The following is a 24,795-nucleotide window of genomic DNA, read 5'->3' as shown; positions in this document are numbered from 1 at the left end:
TTTATGTCGATTTGGTAGAAACCCCTGATCTCATCCTTTACACGGTTCCCTCTCCAGTATGTTTTAATACATACGACCACAGGGTGTGGAAAACAGGGCTTCCCGTCCGCTCAGCCGTACTTAAGCCACACGCCGGTGAGTTAGTAGTTGGGTGGGTGACCACCAGCGAATCCTCACTGTTGTATGTTTTTGGCCCTTCTTTCCTCATCGAAAGACGTGTTGCACTGTTAGTGCATTCATCTATTTTCCTATCTGGCTTTCGGATTCATCTCTACTTCTCCCATACCATGTAACAAAGTACCAACACTACAGGCACTAGCTAGACTAAAGTACTGGGAGTATAATCCCGAAGATAAATCAGGCCGCTACTCCTGATGGATTATATAATGTATTCGGTAAGCGAGCTGGCCACCCTGCCCAAGCTACTAATTTCAAATATTTACAACTCAACTAAAACTCCATTAAATTAAACATACTAAAATAATCTATTCTCTAGATATGCATTTCTTTTATAACCCGTATATTGGTAATGCTCTCGTTCGGGGCTGTAAAGGTGGCGAAGGCCTTCTCTGCCGGCGGGGGGGAGGCGCTTCAACCGCTTCAACCGGCTTAGTAATCAATTGAGAAGCTTCAAGAACTAAGAGGCCTTCTTCAGTAGGTATCTGCCTCCGGGATCCAGTACGCTTTTGCTTCTACTTCTCGTTAGCGGCGCGTAAATCCTTATTTTCTTTAGCGAGTAAGATAGCACCTTGCACTGTTGTTACGCACTGCCTAACTGGTCACAGTTATGTTGGAGCTTCCCTGATTATACTTGCCTGTGCTGATCCTCCAACGTCAACGATCGGCCTCTCAACCGAGCTGTTGCTGCGCACTGTCTTATTCCAGCCTAAGTCCTTTTGAGGGTATCAGGGAACGATGCCAGGTAGAGCGCCGAGCAGATCTATACCGCAGTATTGGTCTGTTCGTTGGTGTTGTCAAGTGATAATATAGTAAGTGAGTCAACAAGGTCGTAAGGTAAACACAAGTAACAATGTATGATTGAAGACGAAGAACTAAACTAAGTACATGAGAGAGTGTCCTTATATATCCTTCGCTTCCTGGGGTCGCCAGTGCTCCTGGGGTATATCCTACACCCCGGGGTAGATCGACCCCTCTGAGTATATCCTACCCCGTGCAGGGATATACTCCTCTTGTGATCACGTGATTGCTTGATTGGCTCTCGGTGGCCCATCTGTGTACCCGGTGGGTCACCACTGATTGGTGACGGGTAGTGTCACGGTGTGAACCGTAATGCTTAGTAAAAGGAAGATCACGGCACGTGATCTCCGACCTGTTTATCTTGAACTTCAGTTCTAGATCCTGTTGTAGCTCTTCGAGCTACGTCTTGTATATTAGCCTGCCCCTGCCTGTGCCTGTACCTGTCAATGAGAATCTGATCTGTTACGACCTGTCCCTGCCAGTCATCTCCTATCATACCGTCCTGCCAGCCCGCACCCTGACAGGTAGGTCCGTAACAATACGAAGTAAAGCTTTGATTAATAAAGCTTAACGATATAGTTCTTTCTCTATTAGACTGCGGCATATCCGCTCCAATGGATATCAGATCGATCCTTATATCCGCAATTTGCGGATATCCTTGGATATCCGCACTAGCATAACTCTCGCTTACTTTCCCCCTTATAGCCTGTCACATGATCTTAATGCAGCTTACCAATATTTCCTTACCACTGAAATAAACGCATGTTTGGTCCTGACAGAACCAACCCCTTCAATCGACAGTCGGCCCTTTGAAAATTTTAGGAAATAGACATGTATCGAAGGTCTCCTTATACAGTATTTGTAGGTGGTGTCGTAGTTTTCTTAGTCCAACGTTTTCATGTAAAGGTGGCCGTAGATTAACGATTTTGTGGTAAATTACATGTAGAAATATATATTTAACTACTGTTAACTATGATAAACTTCGTAGGAGATAGAACATGGAAAATCAAAACCTTTATTATTGGATAAGTTCGTTCGATTTTAGGCTCAAATAAAAGCTAAGAGTCCCAGCTGTCTACTGATTATTTTCTTAATCCGTTTTGACTACTAGAACTTGAGAAACCCGAGATAAAAGTTCTCAAAATGCGGACTTTGCGAGTTTCGATGTCTTGCGGATATCTTGTGGATATCCACAAAATATCCACAAAATATCCGCAAGATATCCTCAAGATATCCTCAAGATATCCTTAAGATCCGCAGGATATCCTCCAATTATCCGCACTAATATACAATACAGCCAATCATTTAGGTAAACCATATCGAAAGTAAGTCTAAGTCAGAATATCCTAGTACGTTTACTTTACCCCTGATTCAGGGGCCCTGAAAACCTCTACTAGTTTAGATGTAAGCTTCTCTGTTCTTTTAAGCACCCTACTACACTATATATTATAATTGTTAACTTCTCAATGTCTCAATCACAGTTCTCATTCACCAATTCGGATGTGGATTTAGCTTCTGATCAGATTTATCCTGACAACTTCTCTGATTTTTTGGGTATCCAAACACCGGTCCCATCGATATCGCCGACTCGTTTAACTCGTTCAACTTTTGCGCCCTTATCCCTTACTCGTGTTGGACCTCCCCTTCAAAAGCACTGGGTTTTATATCCATCTGATTCTATATGTGATGACATGGAGGACGTACGCAATAAATTCGTTAGTTGGTGGCTTACAACTGAGTATGGATCTCAGTCTGATATTAAGAATACAATTCGATGGGAATCAAAAAGCAAATCGGATATCTGGGACAGCTTCTACCAGGTTGCGAATGACAAAAATGGAAAGCCGAAGGTTATGTGCAAGGCATGTCTCTGTACAATTGGCCATCCAAGATTCCGGCGTGCTGGTTCTTCGCCTATGACAGCGCACCTCAAAACTGGCGCATGTTCAAAAAAAAGTGGCCTAAGAATCGACCAGCTTATCAAAAGAATGGTATGTCAACCAGGGTACTTAACTGGCGTTACTACAGTGGTTAAGTTCTTTACAATTTAGCAGCTAACATTGAGTACTTTAATCTAGCCAGGTACCACTAGTATATCATTTACCCAAGACCGTCTCTCCGATGCTATTCTGAGATTCATTTCGACTGCAAATCTACCCTTTCGAGTGATCGAACACCCCCAATTCCACCGCATGTTAGAGGTTGCTCAACAATCATCCACTAAACTTACAATTCCATCAGCACGAACCATTCGACGTCATCTCGATATAACAATCCAGAATAACCAGAAGGGGATTCTACAGAGGCTTCCAGAGGGGTGTCGGCTATCAATAGCCTTGGATTGCTGGACTTCTCCTTTCCAGCAGGCCTTTATGGCTATCACTGGTTACTTTATCGATCATAACTGGGATTATTGTGAGATTCTTCTAGGCTTTGAGCCTCTTCATGGCTCCCATACTGGTGAAAATCTCAGTAAAACCGTGACCCAGATCCTAACAGAGCATGGTATCTCGGATCGTGTCCTATCAGTGACTACAGACAACGCAACCAACAACAATACTTTGATGCAGAGTGTCCAGGACCACCTTCAGTCTCAGCATTCATCAGATCTCTCAATCTTCCGCGTTCCATGCATCGCGCATGTGATCCAGCTGAGTCTGAATGAGCTTCTTGGGAAGCTTAAGGCAGTGCCAAGCAATAAGGAGATCGAGTTAGAGTGGTCCGAGGAAAAAACCCACTCTTTCCAGAATAAGCGCAATACCTCCGGCAGTATCCAGATCACATATACATTGAAAAAGGTATATCTTCTACCCCTAGATCCTTATAATGGCTAGACTAATAAAAGTATGGAAGATCCGAGGACTAGCAGTCTTTTTTAATGCAAGCCCACAACGTCGGGAGGCATTTATAGCCCTTCAGCCGGAGCCTGCATTGATTCCAATCCAAGATGTTCGGACACGATGGAATTCAACATTTCTGATGCTCAACCGTGCCAAGAAGCTCCAGCCATTCTATGATCAGTATTGTACTGATCATCAATATCTTTATTTCAAGCTCGATCAAGAAGAGTGGCGTCAAGTCGAGTATCTTCTTCTTCTGACAAAGCCCTTCTTTGATTTCACGTTGATGCTATCAAAGACAAAGGATATTACCGCACACAATATCTACAGTATCTACAATAAGCTTTTCTCTCATCTCGATGCAGCCGAGGCGAAGCTTAAGAATAAAGGTGTGATCTGGAAGAAACGGATGTTATGGGCACTCCAAACAGCAAAGAAAAAGCTCTCCAAGTACTACACTGCCACCGAATACGAGCCTTATGGTGACATCTACGCTCTAGCAACAATCTTCTCTCCATCAAAGAAGCTCCGGTACTTTTCCTCGACTGATTGGCAGGGCGATATTGATTATGCGAATCGTTATCAAGAGGTCCTGAGCCGAGAGTTCGATCGATATAGGAAGATGCTTACGCATGATACTAATGACCCAGCGGTACTGGAGACTTCTGGAGTAGCCATCGATGAGAATGATGACTGTGATCTTGATGCTGCTTGTGCATCCCAGAACCAGCCATTGGAAGAGCTTACAAAACCAGATGACGACGAGATTGCACGATATCTTGCTCGTGGAATTGAGCGACAGAAACCTCGACTTTTCTGGAAGGAATATGAGAAGAGCTTCCCGACCCTAGCTAGGATAGCAAGGGACATTCTATCTATCCCTGCTAGTGGTGCTGGTGTTGAACGACTATTCAATTGTGCTCGTGATATCTGTCATTACCGTCGTGGTCAATTGAAGCCGAGTACAATCCGTGGCCTGATGCTGCATCAGTTTGCTACCAACTTTGATCTTCGGCAAGAGGAGCTGGAGATTATCAAAGAGCATCTATCTCAAAGTGAAGCTGCTTTGCTAGATCAAACTCGGAGATCATTACCACAGCTTGAGGTCTTAGAGCCTATCAGTGATAACGAGGAGGAGGATCAAGAGACTGGACTCGAGGCTACCCAGCACACTGAGAGCGGTGATAATGACTCGGATGATGATAGGGCTGAGCGATGTAGACGGGCAAAAGGAAAACAACCTCAAAAACGACCATGCGAGGCTGTTGAAGAGGATGATGAGCTTCCAGAGATGCTGGTCGATTGGAGTATTCCAAGTCGTTCAGGGCGGATTCGAAAACAGCCAAGGTTACCAGATGGCTTCCAGTTAGATCTGTAAATAGCAAATAGGTCCTAGAAGATTCAAATTCATAAAACCCCCCAAAAAAGCATAGACTGAATTTCTGACCGTGGTCAAAGACTAGATTTGCGACCGTGGTCAGAGATTCCAATTGTATACTACTATAAGTAGAGCAGTGCTTAACCGTCTACCCATAATTTCTGACCTCGGTCAGAATTTCCAATTGTATACTACTATAAGTAGAGCAGTGCTTGACCTTCCACCCATAATTTCTGACCGAGGTCAGAAATTATACTTACCTGGTGATATTCAACAACCTCGAGTACCAAGTATTACACGAAAAATACATAGGAATGTATAATAATAATGCATACCCCTTGAGGTCACGAGTCTAGGCATGTTTGTATTGTTTGATATCCATATCCAAATCCTCAAGGCTGCGGATATTGGATATCAAAAAATATCCAAATCCGCACTTTGCGGATATGGATTGCGGATATCCGCGGATATTGCGGATCGTGCCGCAGTCTAGTCTGTTGTGATATCACCAATTGTCAGGACGTCGGTGACGATGCCCTAACTTATCATTGCACCGGAGTCTTGATGTGCGAATCTCTCGTCGAGCTTTCTGGCAGTGGTCGAGGCAGTCAGGTTGTAGCTTCTATTTCCACCATAAATGAACTAGTTCACGAAGAGCTTGCAATCAGAGCCACCCAAGCTTTTAAGCCAACAGCCAGTACCTTAGGTATTGAAGTACGGCAGAAAATGTTGGGGGCAGGGTACCCAAAGTTACTTTTACGACGTAGGATTTGTACTAAAAAGCAAGGTTTAGCCTATAAGTCACTTAAATTGCAAGTGCTGGACCTACATTCAGTTGCTCGTTGTTAAGGCTAACGTTGAAAGTCTTTGATCGCCTAGAAAGCTGAACGCAGAGTGTCGCGTACCATTGGCATCGCGAAAGCCGCCGGGACGTCTCTCTTCTTAAGAGTCAACCCATCAGTCACGGCTACGCCAGCCAAGCTGAGCACACTAGCCAACCCACCGAGTATAGTGGTAGACGGGGGATGGATAAAGATCAAAGAAAAAAGCGTAGGAGCGAGTTTGAAGAAGGAAAAAAGAAAAAAAAAAAAAGGAAATGAGAGCATTGTTAGCCCAGCGGGTCAAAATTTGCCTTTTGAAATTCGCTCCGGCCACGGTGCTGAAATGACTTAGCAAAAATTTCTTTAAGCCGCAAAAAAAAGGTATATGAGGCTAAAAGAAGTGGCTCCTACCAGTTCACGGTCATTGCCGCCCGTTTATGTTTTCAAGCCCCAGGGTACCCGCATTTACTCCAACATCGAGCGTAATAAGAAGTGATCAGCTGGAATTTATGTTATTCGAAAAGAGTGACCAGTATCCCACAAGGCAAAAAAGGGTATTTAGACTCCTAGGACCCTAGATGCTTAGATTTTTTTTTAGCAGGGCCTAAGCGAGATAGTGAGGGACTATCGAAAAAAGGTATATCCGCCTATGCATCCAACCTACGTGTGATTAGATAGACCTACAATATCTGCGAGATGAAACGCCATCTCTATACAATCGTCAAGGACCCAGTCTACACCCGTTCAGTTTAGTACTCTTCTAAATCTTAGCCACTTAAACCTTTGAGTTCTACTCCCCAGCTATCTACTCCTACGTCAATTTTCCACTCAAAATCTACCCGGCGCAGGATCAGATAACAAACGCGCCGCACTTTAACTATCACTAAGGCCCTCCAATGTTACGGAATCGACTCCCAACGGCCAGAAAAGAACTTTCATCAGTGTCAACTCTCATAATCAGTTCTAGCGCTCAAAGGATTCTATTTCATGTTACTTAGAGTTCTTAACACTACGGAATAACGGAATATGAAAGACACACTGACTGAAGGGATATAACGGAAACAATATTCCTAATATTGAAAATTGGCATAGGGGGTGGGGGAAACATGGCATTGCTTTGGGTTTGTGCAGGATACTCTGGTGTGAGATATGTATAGGTGTTCAGGGAGGCCCAGGTATCAGATTGAAGGAAGGGCAGCAAAATTTATCGCGAAGCAAAAAATTTAGCACAAAAAAGACAAAAACATACAACAGTGAGGATTCGCTGGTGGTCACCCACCCAACTACTAACTCACCGGCGTGTGGCTTAAGTACGGCTGAGCGGACGGGAAGCCCTGTTTTCCACACCCTATGGTCGTATGTACTTAAAAAGGACGAATAGGGAATATTATTGACTGGACATTTTGCTTGAGGAATCGTGGTTGGATATCTTTACCACGAAGGAAAGTGGAACCCGCCATTTTGTTGTAAATTAAATGCCACGTCCTTGTTGCACAGTTTTGAGAAAGTTGTACCTTCATGAATTCATCTAATTCTTACCCAAAAATCATGATGATGAGCTCCTCGAGGCCACTGTGCGCAAGCAGTGTGATTGAGCAGTCTTTGGTGCTTCGGGTTATGATCGATGCATCAAAAATGCACTAACAGCCGGGTCTCCTGCACTCTAGGATCCACCCAAGACGCCTTTCCCGTATTTTGAAGAAGTCCTTGATTTAAGTTGAGAATCGCCAAGCCCATTGTTCCAGAGAGCGTCATCCAGGAGGCCGCGCGAGAAGGCTTAGCACGGGTAAGTTGTGCCGAACGATAGACGCGAGCTAGAAGACTGGATTTGCGTGCAGATGTGGAGATCGTTGCATCGGCCACTCAAGATCATCATTCAAAATCCACTCGAGAAGTTTGGAAGACGAAATACGAACGTGGACTTTTTTTGATTCACTAGTATTTACGGCTGACATACAGAAAACCAATCGCCATCTTTTCATTTAAGGGTACTAAGTATCTTTTCTATCGAAGAAAGTGTGCAAAAATGGCCTCACACGTAAAACGCAAAACAAGTTTCGGCGCACAAGCCTTTTTAAGCTTTGAGTGTCCCGAGCTCGGACAGATCCCGAGCTCGGCATGCCGAAATACACAACTGCCTTATGGGTCTCATGATCGATTGATCGCGACTTGGTTTGTCCAACGAAATCTGTTCCCCTGAATTTAGAAACTATTTGTTGGGTGATCCACCATGTGATCCACGCAGATAATTTTTCTTCATATGTGGCCTAAATCTTCCGCTTCGTTGCGAATTTGAACCTTCCAACCTCACATTGGCCAAAATGATTATCGATGATAGAGTGACCCTCAAAGACCGACTGTGTCTGATAAAATGGGGTTGGTACTCGATGTCTATGGCTACCGGGGGTATTGCTGTCCTCCTCCACCGGACACCTCACCAATTTACCGGACTTGAGGTCATCGGCAAAATCATTTATATTTTAAACCTGATCTTCTTTCTCACAATTACACTATGCATGGCCGTCCGCTTTATTTCTAGGCCAGCCGCCGTCAAAGAGTCATTCCGAGATGGCAATGAAAGTTATTACGCGCCCACATGCCTACTGGCTATTGCGACTATCATCCTCGGAGCAGAAGGCTATGGAACCAGTGCTTGCGGCCCCTGGCTGCAGGTTGCCCTCCGAATTGTCTTCTGGATCTACGTTGCTCTCTCCGTTCTCTCAGCAATAATCCATAACTGGTATCTGTACCACCTAGCCATGGCTCGCCAGCAACCTTTTCCAATCGCCCAGTTACTACCCTCCTTCCCAGCTATGCTTTCCGGCACGATTGCATCATCCATTGCGGCGAATCAACCACGAGACCAAGCACTACCCATTCTCATCGGCGGTGTTACATTACAAGGCTTCGGCTTCCTCATGTCTTTGCTTATTTACGCCGAATACCAATATTTCCTCGCTAAGCACGGTCTTCCAGAACGGGCTAAGCGGCCACAGATGTTTATTGCTGTTGGGCCATGGAGCTTTACTGCTCTTGCATTGATTGGCATGGCAAAGGAGGCAGTGAAGGCCTTTCCTTCGCGATATATCATTTCATACGCAGATCCCATGTCTGCAGGAAACATCACCGTGAGCACTGGTGATATTGCAATAGTGATTGCCTCGTTCTTTGCAATTTTTGTCTGGGCCATGGCCTTCTTCTACTTGTGCATCGCTGCTATTAGTGTTTTGGCTTCTACTAGAATATTTGGAGGTGCGGGGGCCCCTCCCATGTCTGTTGTGTATTGGGGTATGGTATTCCCCAACACGGGATTTATTATAGCGACAATCAGTATTGGCGAGGTCTTGCAATCACCAGCTATCCTGTGGGTCACTTCGGTTTTGACCGTGTTGCAAGTTATCATGTGGTTGGGTGTGGGAGGTGCTACCATCCTTGCAGTTGCGAGACGTCAGATGTTATGGCCGGAGAGTGTCAAGAGAGGAGACGAAGACCAGCTTTCATGACAAAGGAAGGAGCTCAAAGGAGAACCTCCTTCGAGGACCAAGGGTTTTGTGTGTTCTGTTGACGAGTTCAGACTGAAAAATTTATGTACATAATTCCATTTATTTAGAGAAACAAGCAGGGATATATTGATCACTCCTAGTTCCACATTTTAGTTTCCTTGTCTTTTTATACATGCTCTCTCGGCCTCTGAAGGCTGTTGAACACCTTCAGTATGACTTGATATGTGTGAAAATCTTGAATTTGAGCAACTGTAGATTAGTGCCTGGTATATTACCTCTATGTAGATTTTCTGTGATACTATCAATCAATCAATCAACCAATAAAATTTCAATTAACTATGCAGGCGCTTCTTTCATATGAAGCAAGATCTCGAAGCCAAACGCCGAATTAGTATTGCTCCGAAGAGTATGCACATGCTGATCGTTCAAAGTGTGAAATCAGCCCATTCCCATAGACCATAGAACCCATAAACTAAAACCTATACCCATACCCATATACGAGAAATTAAATGATCTTTATCACGGAGTGCACCCTCCACCTTCTACCTCCACTTTATACTCTCTCTCTCTGGACTCCCCCCCCCCCCCTACCTCGGATTTAATTGATATTTTAGTTTTTCTAGCCAGTTGTTGATTGGCAAAATTATCAACTCTAGTTGGGTTTCTCGTTACACAGCTTCGTTTTCGTCGTTGCCTAATACCCATCGTCTTCTACACCTAGCTCTATTGCTGCGAGACCTATCGATTCGTCGTCGTCCTCGAGTGTCATATACTGGAACTGTTGGAGGAGGGCCCGTGTGGTGTATATATATCGCGGGTACTGCAAAAGAAAATGCTTCCGTGTTTGCGAGCCTTCGTCGCACCTACACCGGTCTGTTTCAACTGCCTTGATCTTGAACAAGAAGTGTCGCAGCCCGATCCGCATTTTGCGCATTCTGTGATACTAGCAGTCGATCTGAAAGCTAAAACTTATGCCCAAAAAATCAAACATCAAGCTCAGTTGGCAGTAAGCCTTGAACCTCAACCAGTTTCCAGCAAGATTTAGCAATCCATCTCCGAGCCGATCCAGTTTTAATCCATAGCAAACAAGCACTCCAACAAGGAGATTAGGAAGTTGACAGACCGCTGATGAGAGCACTGGCGAAGAAGCACTAGGCAATTTAACAGGTGCTACTGAGGAATTCGGCTGCGGGACCAATTGAGAGGATCACCAGGAAGAGGGATTGGCAGATGCGAAGGGGCAGAGCGGCCAAAGGTCAAATGCCGGATTTTTTAGGGTTGATACCTGGAAATGCCTGAAGGTGGCTGAATTATGGACCGCTTTAGACACCGCTCTATACCGTGTGCTGTAAATTGAAGCTATTCCTACCCCCTATATCATCAGTTTCTTCGAATCCCCGGCGTTAAAAACCGACCCCGACCGCACTAAATGCCACCATATATCAATCTTAAGCCTTATAAAGATAAGGTCCTCTATCTTCTCCCTTCTACCATAAATAAAGCTACTCGGACCCTCCTAAAAAGATAAAAACTATATAAAGTTAGGGTTCGGCGGCTAGGCAAGCGGGATAGTATAGGTTAGACTTTGGTCTTTTAGCAACGATAGTAGTAGGGTTAGCCTCAGTAATTAGAGTAGTAATAACGTAGGGATTACCTCGATAGAAGCTTTAAGCGGTGGCTAGGGTAAGTGTGTAGGAGTGGTAGAGGGGAGGAGGAGAGGAGAGGAGAGGGGAATAATTATGAAGTGAAAAGGCTTTAACGCCGAGAAAAAAGGGGATTCTAGGATTTATAAAGTGGGAATAGCTTCATTCTTTTAAACTTAGATGCTTTACTTATTAAGCCCACTGTTAGTAATTTAAGCATTTTAATTTAACAAGGAATTTCCAGGCATTTGAACTTTGGCCACTCTGCCCCTTCGCAGGCAGAGAAATAAGGACGATAGCTGCTCGATCTTCGTGTGTACCAGGCACGGAATATGGTCTAAACCAGGAAGTGGGGAGAGGATCGTCCATCTTTGCTTAGCTGGAGGCCCAATATGTAATTTTCTGCACTGCTTTGTTTTGATTATGGTATCGCCTGGATGCAAATATAGAGGCCCTCTGACAAAATAGTAATTTGATCGAAGGGTCTTCACTACTCCAGAGGATTTTTTTTGATCTAGAGCGGAGATAGATCATATTCATGCATGCTCTAAGCGCTTTTTAAACATTATGGTCTTAATTGAATTCTCCAACTCAAACCGAAGTTTCTAATTGTTAAGGACCAAGAAAAGGAAGAAAAGAGAATGATACGGTTGAAAGAAGTTGACTTCAGCACATCTATTCCTGGAGCAGTGCATGTTTCCATCCGCTGTTACGCGTCTTCGGACCACGGCAAGACCTAAAGCCCTGCAACAGTGAAGGCAAAGACAGCATTAGACTGTAGTAGTACGACCAAGAGCTCGAAAATTGACGACTTGATTCGTTCTGCGCTTAATCAGAAGGAAGTTTCAGCTAGGGTGGATTAAGCCGTTGCTTCTAAAAATTTGAACTCCGTTGATTCTCCTAGAGTCTATCAGACAACGGGCCAAACAATCCCATGCTCTGACCAATTATGAGTCATAACACAAAGTAACGTCCGCGCTCCGAATGCGCATTGCTGTGTAAATAGAAAAAATCGGCAGAAGAGCCCAAAAAAAGTAACATTGAACAAAGGAAATCAAGATCGAATGCAAAGAAGAAGAAAGACAATGAAGAAGAAACAGAAGAGACTGAAAGACCACGAGGAAGCTCTAAGGTTCAAAGTGTCCCAACGCAAGATGTATTATCAAGAGCACTCAGCTGTCTTTGTGGCTATAACGGTGCTAGTGGAAGTATTCTTGATAATCTTTGTGGAAGTGGATGTAGCACGATCTGTGATACCAACTGAAGGATGGTTAGTTACAGTAGAGGTCTCGATGACAGTGCTAGTGAAGGCAGGGAGAATGGAAGCGCTCTTCACCATTGTCACAGTGGCGTTGATTAATGTTTCAATCTACGGTCTAGTAAATATTTTTATGAAGGTACAATACCCTGCATTTTCGTTTTCCATTTTGTTACAAACAAGATGAAAGAAGAACTAGTCTACTACTATGTAAAGGTGGATTATGTGACATAGAAGATTCAAACAGTTGGATAGGTGAGCTCACACCGCGGAAACAGCTGATACAGCGGTAGCAGTGGAGGCCGTCGTGGCTGTCAAGTGGTAATGCGTAACGTACTCATGAGCGTTCAGGCATTTCGTAAGATGGAACGTACTCATAAGCTTCTAGGCAATTTGTAAGACGGAACGGACTCATAAGCTGCCATGTCGAGCCAAGAGGTTCCTCCAACCCAGTTGGACAAACTGTAGGCATCTGCCTGGGCCTTAGTGAGACTGGTAGCAAACGACGCGCGGCCACCAGACCAGCTTCCAGGTCCGGAGTTGTTGTATTCTCCAAAGGTCACGTGCTCAGTTTGAGGAGACTTGACAGACCACTCATGCCAGCCCTCAGAGTTGATGTGCTTGTCCAGGTATGAGTTCATGTAGATAACACGACTGTAAGAGGAGTAGGGTCTGCCGAGCCAAGTGTTCTCGAAAGTTTCACCGTATTTAGAGGTGTAGGTGACGACACAGGAGTCGAAGACGTAACCTCCAGGGGCGGCAGAAGAAGGACGGCTCATTGCAGCAATGCAGGACCCAGGAGTGTTCGATGCAATGACCGACTGGTAGAAATAGGCGGTGGAGTAGCCCCAAATGAAATCGATATTGCCCTCAATGTAACAGTTGGAAAACACTTGAGTACCCTTGTTGGCAAGAAGTGTGTCCTGGAAGCCATAGAAGGAGCAACCATAGGCCTGCACGGTGCCATAGAAGTCGGCAGCAAGAGCAGCAGTGTTGGGTGTTTGAGGGTAGGTGTTCCGGAAATTGATGTTGTAGATGGCCAGTCCCTTGCCGTCGGTGTTTGTCGCAGTGATAACCGGTGTCTCTTCATCCTTGCTTGCGCTGGTCAATTTACCATTGGAGTAGGAAATAGTGACGGTGTTTTCAGTGTAATCATTCTCAAACTTTGTCTCGCCGCGAAGGATGGTCTTTCCCGCACGAGTGATGGAGATCTGTTCATTGTATGTACCGGCCGTGATGTAGATCGTGTATTCTTGACCATCACTAGGCAGGGCAGCGATAGCAGCAGTGACACTCTTGTATGGACCGGCCTTTGGGTTGACAACGAAGGTAGTCTTAACCGCATCTGCCTTTCGACCGGCGGCCATCAGGGTTGAATCAAGCCAGGTGGTATCAGCACCCGGGGAGTAAGTCTTAACATCATCAATCGTTGCAGAGGCTAGAAAATGATTAGTACTGTTGATTTTCTAGTACTTCGAGTTCACTCACTAGAGGAAGTTGATGCAGAGATGTCCGATGCAGGCGCAGCAATGACAGGCGCCGCTGCGGCAAGGACAGCAAGGCTCGAGATTGCATAAGCCACTGAGAGGCCAGTAAAGCCCAAAACCGATGAAACGCGCATCTTTAGAAGTCACCGAGGTAGTAAAAGAATTGTCTTGTAGAATACGATCAGTTTTCGTAGGCTCTGTCGATGGCTTTAAAGGACGTCCTTGAAGCTATAGTGGAGATCCCTCATGGTATAGCGGTTAGCCTAATTTAGTAAATTAGCTCTTGGCACGTTGCTTTCCATGTGATTGCCATTTATTAAGGTATCCCCATATAAGAGAACACTACTGCGTAGTCCCGCAAATAGCTCATCATCTGGCGCAGCCGGCGATACTTCGGCGCAAATGCAAATTAGAAAACATCAGGCTCGTACAACATAGCGTACGGTCCGTACATTTTCCACCAACAGTGTCTAATCTTCAGCGCTTCACTCTTCGCCAAGCGATCAAATAGATAGAATTCGGGCGATCTAGATTTCCAGATTACCTTTGGGATCAAACTACAATAAAGTGTAGGCAATGTAATACATAAAAATGGGCTTTTTCTAGCGACTGTTGATTTCAACATCTGAGTCAACCCGAACATTTTGAAACCTTGCATACGATGTGTATCTACTTAGGCAATTTCTCGGAGATTAGGAGATGCAAAGTACAAAGGCAATTGAGACAACATCCTTTCACAGGGTCTCTAACATCACTATGCGATCTGTGCTTTGACACTTATGTACGGAGTATTAAAGGACGGTGTACAAAAGGACGGTGTATACGGAGTAAAAGGACGGTGTATACGAAGTAAAAGGACGGTGTACAAAAAGATGGTGTATAAAAGGACGGTGTATAAAAGGACGGTGTACAAAAGGGCGAATAAGGTTCATTTTCAGGGGAAATTGTGGGGATTTCGGCAAAAATTCCCAGTCTGTAATATAAATCTAGAACTGAAGGTCAGAACGCAGGTGGAGTCATCTGTCAGAAAAAGGGTGGGCGCACCTACCTTGTGCGCTTTCATCTATGGCAGGTATTATCACGTGACCTGTGATTCTGAATTAGGTAATTAAATCAGAATAAAACTATGCAAAAATATCTGCATACCGGATCTTCCTCTATGTTGTACCACTGTTCGATTCCTATTTTACTCATCTTTTTCTTTGGCTTAAGTCACACATATAAGATAGCTAAATATCAGATAGATTTTTAGAAAGATCTTAACAGAGGATCAGATAAATGCCCTATGACTGACGTAGCAAGCAGTTTTAGGAATAGTGCAAATGCTACTTTCAACACTAAACATGAGTTTGACTTAACATTTATATTAAGAATATGAGACATATCAGCTTATGGATTGATTGATCACACCCATGAATCGATTGATCACCCCCATGAATCGATTGATCACCCTCATAAATTGATTGATCACACTCATGAATCAATTGATCACACCTATGTTGATCGTGTCGTCTTCTCTAGGCTATGCTTCTAGGTATATAGAGCAACAGTTAGCTCCGTCGAAAAGATCGGAAATTCTTCTATTTGAGGGTTTTTGTTAGGCACTTAGAAGTAGGCGGTCGCTGGTTTTCGGAGTAGTTAATAATCAATTAACACCAAGTCTTCCCCTCCGCACGTTACGCCATTGCGACTATCCACTCGTCGAGGTGACCGCACCAATGAATTTCAAAAAGTGGATCTGTAGGTAAGCCTTGCCAAATTCCATGGACCCACTCCCAAAAAAAGTCTTGGCGGTCAAAAATCAATGCCAAGACTTTTTTGGGAGTGGGTCCATGGAATTTGGCAAGGCTTACCTACAGATCCACTTTTTGAAATTCATTGGTGCGGTCCCCCCCCAACTGCCATAAGGCGACTGCGGTGGATTTACAATAGTCTATCCTGTTGAAATTCACAAACGCCAAAACTAGCGGTGTAGAGACGTGCTTAATCTAACCCTAATTCAATTTTGTCGTGTAGCATTCAATCTATGTAGGTTATACATATGAAGTTTGCCAAACGGAGAAGAACTGATGTGACTTGATAGCAAAAGCTTACTATGTAGATAGAGTAAGTGATTAATTAAGTGGCAGTTCTGAACAAGTTAGTGCTTACCCTACTATGACAGCCCGGCCGAGAAGGGACGCTAATACATGCACGCCACATTGATTTCTTGGCATGTAATACTTGCACACTAAAATGAGATTTTATGTATTGCTGGCATCTACCGCCTTCTTAATTAGGTAGATGCAAACTTCTTACTCTTAATCTTCTAGGTATTTAAAAAAAACCCCAATTCTACCATATAAAAAAGATCGTTTTTATGTATCATTTTAAACCTCGCTTAATAGTAGCTAACTATACATGGTAGCTTAGTCTTACTGATGATTAGCTATATCTTTTATAGAGAGCTCCTAGGATCAACTGATCTAGTTGAATAGTCAACTGTATGTAATTGCAGTTCGCTTTTTTGCTTCCATTTTCGCCACCGCTGATTGGCTGTTGTCTCTGCCTCCACTTTGCTACCACCCCATCAAAAACCACCTTCCGTTCTTTTTATCAACTTTCCTCTCTACCCTTTGCTCCGATCTGTCTAATATTTGGCACATATAGTGTAGGAGTTATCGATTTGAACTGTGGCAAATTTCATCAATTTCCGACAGGTCGTTATTCTCCTATGGTGATTTATATTTTCTGTGCTTTTAGGCCTTGCGCTCCGGGGTGCATTTAGGCGTGCCCACCCCCAATTTAATCCCTACAGTGCCTAGAGGTCTCCCCCGCTAGGCTATCCACTCCCTTAATTTTTATCTTCTAAATCTTTTTGATCGCTTTTCTCTATTGTCGTTCGTCCATTCTACTTCAAACTTAGTTTACCTCCTATAGTATTTCTTTTTTACTATATCGCTAAATTATACCTCTCTCCGACCGCCCGTTATAGATGTTCTATAACGGGCTATAGCTATACGTCGATTCTAATCTATATACTAAGTATAACGATATTATCCGATAGTCCAGTGGTAGCTGTCAGGCCGAAACATGACCCACCCTCAGCGAGTCAGCTTCCCCTCCAGAGATTCTTGCCTGATGCCTTCCAGATGGACCACTTTACTGATTTCCGACAGAAGGGAAAATCTAAAGGACCTAAAGCAAACTGATGGGTGAAAGAGATAAACTGAACTCCTAGGATGGATTTCTTAAGGAAACTAATAAAACATGAGGGGTAGGAACATATAGTCCTGGCCCGACGGCAATACTGACCGCCTCCCGGAGGCGGTCATTTAACTCCGTCCTACTTGCTATTTCATACATGATGAGAAGGACTATTCCCCCTAAAAAATCTTTCCTTCCGACAGTAGCCGCCGGGCCGATATACACTTCTAAGATCGCCGGTTTAAAACCAGTCAATGTCGGTGGTTTTTTTTTGTGGATTTAAAGTCTCTACACTATCGTAAGTTCGAACCGGGTTTCTATCAATGGTTTCTTATCTTCCTCCTATAGTCTTTTCTACTTAATCTCATCCCTACCTATCCTCTAGCGCCTTCTTTCTTACTCTCTATTGCCGTTACCTTGTCACGGTGCGAACCGTGATGCTTAGTTAGAGGAAGATCACGGCACGTGATCTCCGACCTGTTTATCTGAACTTCAGTTCTAGATCCTGTTGTAGCTCTTGGAGCTACGTCTTGTATAATAGCCTGCCCCTGCCTGTACCTGTCAAGTGGAATCTGATCTTGTTAGAGATACTAGAGATCTACGATGAATGTAGATGTAACTGGAAATCTCTTGATGCGTTGAGAGAGAGAGAAACTATCTACATGCTATGACTGAGACTAAGTACTGGGAGCAAACAGTGGTGGTCACGCGACCTTCCAACAGATCTGTTACGACCTGTTCCTACCAGTCATCTCCTATCATACCGTCCTGCCAGCCCGCACCCTGACATCTTCCTTTTATCCTACGATATAGGGTGTATCTAGACTTCCGCAAAGCTCGAAAAGCCCGAAACCCGACCCGACTCGACCCTCAAAAGGGTCGGGTTTCGGGCTTTTCGAGCTTTGCGGAAGTCTACTCCTGCCTGTACCTGTCAATTGGAATCTGATCTGTTATGACCTGTTCCTACTAGCCATCTCCTATCATACCGTCCTGCCAACCCGCACCCTGAAACTAAGTCCGTAACGCTAGGCGGCCTTTCTCCGACTTTAAGAAAGGGGATCCTAGCTTATTCTAATCTAGGACTCAAGAACTTAGTAGAATTCTACCTTCTTAATACTTTATTATATAAAGAGACTATATAGTTTCTTCTGGCCCTTCTATAAGGAATATAACTAAAAGGAGATATTTAATAATTAAGAATAGTGTTAAATAAACTATCTTTTTTAAATCACTCGGCTATTCTTTAACTATATAATAGAGCTCTTAAAGATGAAGGAGGTCACTACATATCTTATCTTTAAGATTTATAACACCCTCTTTAATCACTTTTTTAAAGTAGAGGCACCACTTGAACCTAAGTATATTCTATATAAATTAGATATACTTAAAGTATTTATAGCTAGTCGCTTAAAACCTAACAAGTACTACTCTTAAACCGATAATCTTGAAGGATATATCTATATAGTTAAGATAATACTAGTGCCTAATAGACTGCGACAACGCCCATTAAAGTGGAGACACTTTTAGCGTCGCCAAGATATATGCGGGCACTCTTGGCAAAGTGGATTGTTAGAGATACTAGAGATCTACGATGAATGTAGATGTAACTGGAAATCTCTTGATGCGTTGAGAGAGAGAGAAACTATCTACATGCTATGACTGAGACTAAGTACTGGGAGCAAACAGTGGTGGTCACGTGACCTTCCAACATGGATACTGCCAAGAACTAATCATATATTTAAAATAGCCTAGTAGGGTAAATTTTACATTATTTTTACATGACAGTGGGCGATGGGTGTCAAATTTCAAAAGGCCCACGGGCCGTGGAGACTTTCTAGTGCCCATGGACGGGCGATGTTGCAGTCTAGTTAGGTCCGGGTTAGAGTGGGTTGTGCCGAAGTCTAGAGAAGAGGTTTTCCGGCTAGTTTACTCCCCTAGTGTTACGCACTGCCTAACTGGTCACAGTTATGTTAGAAGCTTCCTGATTATACTTGCCTGTGCTGATCCTCCAACGTCAACGATCTGCCTCTCAACCGAGCTGTTGCTGCGCACAGTCTTATTCCAGCCTAAGTCCTTTTGAGGGTATCGAGGAACGATGCCAGGTAGAGCGCCGAGTAGATCTATACCGCAGTATTGGTCTGCTCGTAGGTGTTGTCAAGTGATAATATAGTTAACGAGTCAACGTGGTTCCAAAGGTAAACACAAGTAACATTGTATGATTGAAGACAAGGAACTAAACTAAGTACATGGAAGGGTGTCCTTATAAATCTGTCGAGATGTGTGGTGCCACCATGAGATAGGTACAAATGCCTCAATGGTGCCACCTCTGAAGCACCAAACGTTTCAGAGTTCTTCGCTTCCTACTCCCTGGGTGACTCCCCTGGAGTCACTGCTGGGGTCACGGTCACGTGATGTCTTTGTTGTCCCAAAGGGTGTTGCTGATGTATCGAGGTACATACACACCAGACTTTAGTCCAACTCAGGGTGGATCATGCTCTTGCTCAGTGAGCATGATCGGGACTTCCTTTTCCTTCGATACCTGGGAACGCCAGTGTATACAGTGTTGCACGTGATCTGCTGACAGATAGATCTATTGGCTCTTGGTGGCCCATCTGTGTACCCGGTGGGGCACCACTGATTGGTGACGGGTAGGTCCGTACCACCTAGGAGCCACCGAGTTGGTTTTCCGAGAAGTCATCAAGCTCTAGTTCCTTATGGAATCTATTTGTTCACTAAATGATAGACATCTAGTAGCTTAAGTGCCTTAACTAAAGCCTTATAAGCCTATGAAGCAAATATCTTAGTAAGCATATCTACCTATAAGTAGTAACCTACTAGATTAAGAATTAGCTGGTATCTACTTCCTAGGATAGCTAGTGGTTTATAAATATCTATATAGCGAAGCTTGGTTTTTTGTCATAGAAAATACCCTAAAGATTCTAATAACTAGAATGCAAAAGGGATAAGCTAAGAATCTACTTTAGAACTCCCAAGGTACTATTACCGATACATTCAAGTTCTTTCGAGGGCATAGGCGCCGTTTCAAGGCCCTCGTTGGTTCTACAAGGGCCGGATTATTAATTGTAGAGCTCCTACTCTATAGTCAAATTATCCCATCTCTCAGTATCACATGAAAGCCCTAAATTGCCCTACTCTAATGTGATCAGGTCCAAAGCTTTCCCATTCGGCACAATAGGAAGCATTTTCATTTCGTCCATGACAACATCAAGTAATGCAGGTCTCGGGCACTCCAGAAGCCACTGGATACATCTCGACAATTCACCGGCATATTCGCATCGCTGGCTCTCACATCCCATGCTCCGAGCTAACTGAACAAAATTTGGGTTGGCCTGACGGTTGTAGCAAACCCGACCTCCGTAGTCGGCTTGCTGCAGCTGTGCGATCATTCCTTGCGCGTTGTTGTTAAACACGATGACTTTTATTGGGAGATCATATTGTGATGCAGTGAGAAGCTCTTCCATGGTCATACAGAATGAGGCATCTCCATCTATATCAATCACTATGTGGTCGGGTCGAGCCATTTGGGCTCCAATCGCAGCGGGGAGACCGAAGCCCATGGTACCCAGAGTGCCAGATGTGACGAATGAGCGAGGATATTTGAAGCGATAGCGCTGTGCAGCCCACATTTGGTGCTGCCCGACGCCTGTTGTAATAGTAACGCGGTGCTTTAATGATGAAGTTTGACGATCTAACTCCGCAATAGTCTGTTGAGGCGAGGCGTGGCCATGCATGCCTTCTGGGGGAACTCGAAAAGCATGTTTCTTTTTCCACCGTTCAATCTGATCTAGCCATTCTTCTCGATTCCGGCCACTTTTCAAGCGCTGAAGTAACATTGGCAAAACCTCAGACAAATCTCCAATGACGACTTGAGTCGGCTTGATAATTTTCCCCACATTGCTATGGGTGAAATCAAACTGAAAAATTCCCCCTCGTCTGGCTTGAGCTGCCTCCCTGGCGTTGGGGGCATAATGGAGTGGATTACCTACGGCTCTTTCATCCAAACGGGCCCCAAATACAAGAACCACATCGGCACTTTGGATGGCGTAATTTGCATATGGTGCTCCGTAGGTACTGACCATATGCAACGCCAGCTCATGAGCTTCATCAAAACATCCAAGTCCGAGGAGTGTGGTCGTGACCGGGATTCTACCCTTTTCTGCAATCTGGGATAGCATGGTCGGGCCAGATGCATTTGTGAGGACTCCATGGCCAGCACATATGATCGGACGCTGACAATCATTGACAAGTTTCGCGATGTGATCGATGTCCTCTTGGATACTTGGGGTGCTAAGGCTATTTTTCAAGACTATTCGATTTTGTCTGAGTATCCCCTGCTTCAACAACCTCGGCGCTCTGATTAGAGGATTTGTGGTATGTGTCGGCTCAAAAATCGCTTTCCCGATATCTTTCGGAATAGATATGAGGACTGGCCCTGGACGTATCGAGGATGCGTGGTAAAATGCTTCGTCAACGATCTTCGGCAGGTCGCCAATTCTCTCCACAGCAGCACACCACTTTGTGCAAATCTTGGCAATTGCCATAATGTCAATCTCCTGGAAAGCACCAGTCCCCTGAACCGTAGTTGCCACCTGGCCACAAATCACAATCATTGGCGTGCCGTCTAGAAGAGCATTAAGCATAGGGGTTACGAGGTTGGAACTCCCTGGCCCCGAGGTTACTAAAACAACACCCGGCTTCATGCTGGCGCAGGCGTAGCCCTCGGCCATATGACCAGCACCTTGATCATGATGGGAGAGAATGAAACGAAAAAATTTAGTCTTCTAAATCCCATCAAAGAGGGGAAGGGCTGCACCGCCGGGATAGCCGACTTTAATCCATCAGACAATTTCGGTGGTATGTCCAGGAAGGTTTCACGTACAAACATAGTCAACGTTATGACTGGCAAGCAGTTCACAGAGAATCTCTCCCCCTGTTAGACCATCGGAGTGGTGGTTTGTCATTGTTAAGACCAATCTGAATATTTGAACAGCACCTAAATATCAACAAAAGGACATTCTTATAAGTCTTTTCTTATAATGTAGATTAAATTAAGACCGAGGCTGTGGAATTTAGGAAATAAATCTTGGACTTGGTACGGAAAAACAAGTACTCACTTGTACAAAGTATAATGCATCATTGTGCAACCGTTCTATGAACCACAGGCACGGGCGATGAAGTGTGCAATCAGCCAATTTGGTCCTATTGCATATTACTACTGGTATAAGGTTAACTACGTATAGCGACTCGTGCACTGGGGGCGCCAGGGCCCCGGCAAAAGAGAAGTGAAGCTTTAGATCAGCGAAACTAAATTCGATAACCAGGAACATGTCCACAGTTCGCTCGTATCCCAGGAGCCCTGATGGTGTCACGCGCAAGGTTTCGGATTTTCTTTCTGCTCAGTCAAACAGTTCAAAGCACAATCGCTGACTTCAAGTCCTTCGAGCTTCTACATAGGCGACACCCATGCTGCGTAACATTCGCTTAGGTAGGAAGCCTAGAATCGTAGTGCTCTGAGGTGATTGAGTTCAGTTCAGGGGATCTGGTCAGAGGAGCCAATCTACAGAGTTCAGATTATGTCGATATGATAATGTGTAACGATCCGCCATGTAGATAACCCAGGAAATGGGAGCACTGGGAGTGGCGATGATTGGGCACCATACCAAGGCGATGGTATGCTGTGTAACCCCCTGAGCACTACGGTCCCTGCAAAGAACTGCGGTCGGTTTCTTGCTTTCGCGCATTTCACAATATCACTCCTGTTGAGGTTATGAGAAGAGAAGATAATGACCTAGGTGGCACAGTTGCGAAAGATCAGCAAAAGGAACTGATCAGCAACACCGGAGGGTACATTATTAACCCCAGACACGGTGCTTTTTCACCGGTAATAGTCATAATTATTTATTGAATCCCTAGCGGTGCTGTCATAGGAATCATTTTTGACTTCTTCGATAGTGCCAAAAGCGACAATGGCGGCAAACAACCTCTACCAGTATTCGGTTCTTAGCGCTCTCATGGCTGGCATCTGCCAAACTGGAATCACCGTTGGAGAAATCCTCACCAATGGCGATCATGGCCTCGGCACCGTTTCCAATCTGAACGGGGAGATAGTAATTGTCGATGGCGACGCCTACCAGATTCCTCCAGGCGAGGAGCTCCGAAAAGTTGACTTTTCTGATGTTCTACCCTTCGCCATGATCACTCGATTCAGACCTACCATGGAGAAGTCTTTGCGTTTTCTTACTTTGGACACGCTTTCAGAGGCACTGGAGCCTCTGCTTCCTTCCCGACAAAACTGTTTTTTGTCAATTCGTGTGGACGCGTTGTTCGACAATCTGAAGTTTCGTGTGATAGCGGCACAGTCCAAGCCCCGGGAGTCTCTCGCAGAGTTGGCCAAGCGACAGCAAGTCCTGGCTCATAGAGATATCGAGGGTACTCTCTTTGGATTTTGGTCCCCGGCTTTCAGTGGGGGATTCAGCGTCAAGGGCTTCCATTTACATTTTTTGTCTCGATGCAAAACTCGAGCCGGCCACGTATTGGAGTTTGATTCAAGAGACGTCAGACTCCAAGCGGCCATTATTCGTGAGTACACGGTGGAGTTGCCTCAGAACAAAGACTTCAATGAGGAGGTAATTGGACGTGTCAGGGAGGAGGACCTTCATGCGGCGGAAGGGGGATAGTTTCCCACTATCCAATTGTTTATCCGATGGCAGTGTTGGCCTGGGGATTCTATCTAATGAGCCAAGACGAGAACATCACATGATAAATTCGCACCATCCATTGTATCTAGAACCCGAGATGTCACAGGCTTCAGCTGTCTGCCTATTCAACTCGGGCCTCTTTGAATTAGAAAACATGACCCACCCAAAATTATACAGAAGCTTCAGCAATCCTGTCTGATGAAGACGTATTCTAGGGTGAGAGGCCTAGGAAGTTGGGAGAATCCGGTGCATGATGATGGCTTTGTACAATCAAGTACGGAGTACTCCGTTACAAGAAGTAGATTTCATTGGTCTTTTCATAGCCTTCAAGCTCTTCCTCGGGCTCCCGTTGGGGATGGGGACTGTTTTGCCAAGAATGGGTACCCATCCAAGTGGCCACGGTGGCCATTGCCAGGTGCTGCGGGTGGGGATCGGCACCGTAGCCACTTGGATGATATCATTCTATTACATAATCGACTCCTTTTCGCCATCAGGGCATTCCAGTTTTGATGCAAATACAATGATAGTATGTATGCAGGTAAAACAGTATTCAATTGGATGGACGGGGAGAGAGAGAAGGTGAGAGTGGAAGGAAGACTATCTAGTTGGTCTATCCTACATGTGATGCCTGAGGCATCCAACAAGTTTTCAGTTATCAACCCACCACACTCAACTATGTTATATACACCCAATATCTAAATCACCAATAGGATATCCTGCTATGATAGTGAGAGAGATAGTATTCAGTCTACAAATGAAGCTGTAGATGAAACTGGAGATCTCTGGATGCGTTGTAAGAGAGAGAAGCTATCTACAGGTTAGCTAGACTAAGTACTGGGAGTAGACCTCGCCAAACGCGGGTTTGGGTTGGGTTTTCAATTTCCTTACCCGCCCATGGGCAACCCACCGCGGGTTTTGGCCTTGATGAACCCGCCCATGGGTTCTTGGCGGGCACCCGCGGGTTGCCCAAAATACCCAAAAA

The 24,795-nt window shown here is 44.7% G+C and overlaps 4 protein-coding genes and 2 non-coding genes across 6 annotated transcripts; 3 read left to right on the top strand and 3 right to left on the bottom strand.

Moving 5' to 3' along the window:
• The first annotated feature begins 72 nt into the window (after positions 1 to 72).
• On the top strand, positions 73 to 188 carry Pdw03_rRNA34. Its single transcript, XR_010715630.1, has one exon. It is a non-coding gene; the product is annotated as a 5S ribosomal RNA (ribosomal RNA).
• Positions 189 to 7,259: 7,071 nt separating this feature from the next.
• Pdw03_rRNA40 lies at positions 7,260 to 7,375 on the bottom strand. The gene has a single exon (XR_010715637.1). It is a non-coding gene; the product is annotated as a 5S ribosomal RNA (ribosomal RNA).
• A 963-nt stretch (positions 7,376 to 8,338) lies between these two features.
• On the top strand, positions 8,339 to 9,520 carry Pdw03_5341 (C4-dicarboxylate transporter/malic acid transport protein, putative; the record flags this gene model as incomplete). The annotated part of the gene is made up of 1 exon (XM_014683490.1): positions 8,339 to 9,520. The coding sequence occupies one exon, from the start codon at positions 8,339 to 8,341 to the stop codon at positions 9,518 to 9,520; it is 1,182 nt and encodes a 393-aa protein (XP_014538976.1).
• Positions 9,521 to 12,795: 3,275 nt separating this feature from the next.
• On the bottom strand, positions 12,796 to 14,042 carry Pdw03_5340 (Pectinesterase, catalytic; the record flags this gene model as incomplete). The annotated part of the gene is made up of 2 exons (XM_014683491.1): positions 12,796 to 13,859; positions 13,910 to 14,042. The coding sequence occupies 2 exons, from the start codon at positions 14,040 to 14,042 to the stop codon at positions 12,796 to 12,798; spliced, it is 1,197 nt and encodes a 398-aa protein (XP_014538977.1).
• Positions 14,043 to 20,243: 6,201 nt separating this feature from the next.
• Pdw03_5339 (Acetolactate synthase) lies at positions 20,244 to 21,815 on the bottom strand (the record flags this gene model as incomplete). The annotated part of the gene is made up of 1 exon (XM_014683492.2): positions 20,244 to 21,815. One exon carries the CDS (start codon positions 21,813 to 21,815, stop codon positions 20,244 to 20,246), a length of 1,572 nt encoding a protein of 523 aa, XP_014538978.2.
• A 1,266-nt stretch (positions 21,816 to 23,081) lies between these two features.
• Pdw03_5338 (Alpha-acetolactate decarboxylase, putative) lies at positions 23,082 to 23,792 on the top strand (the record flags this gene model as incomplete). Its single annotated transcript, XM_014683493.1, has 1 exon — positions 23,082 to 23,792. One exon carries the CDS (start codon positions 23,082 to 23,084, stop codon positions 23,790 to 23,792), a length of 711 nt encoding a protein of 236 aa, XP_014538979.1.
• Between the last annotated feature and the right edge of the window lie 1,003 nt (positions 23,793 to 24,795).

The sequence above is a fragment of the Penicillium digitatum genome, chromosome 6 (assembly GCF_016767815.1).
Source record: "Penicillium digitatum chromosome 6, complete sequence".
Lineage (NCBI taxonomy): Eukaryota > Fungi > Ascomycota > Eurotiomycetes > Eurotiales > Aspergillaceae > Penicillium > Penicillium digitatum.
The sequence above is the reverse complement of the archived record's forward strand: the minus strand, read 5'-3'. Positions and strand labels throughout refer to the sequence as shown.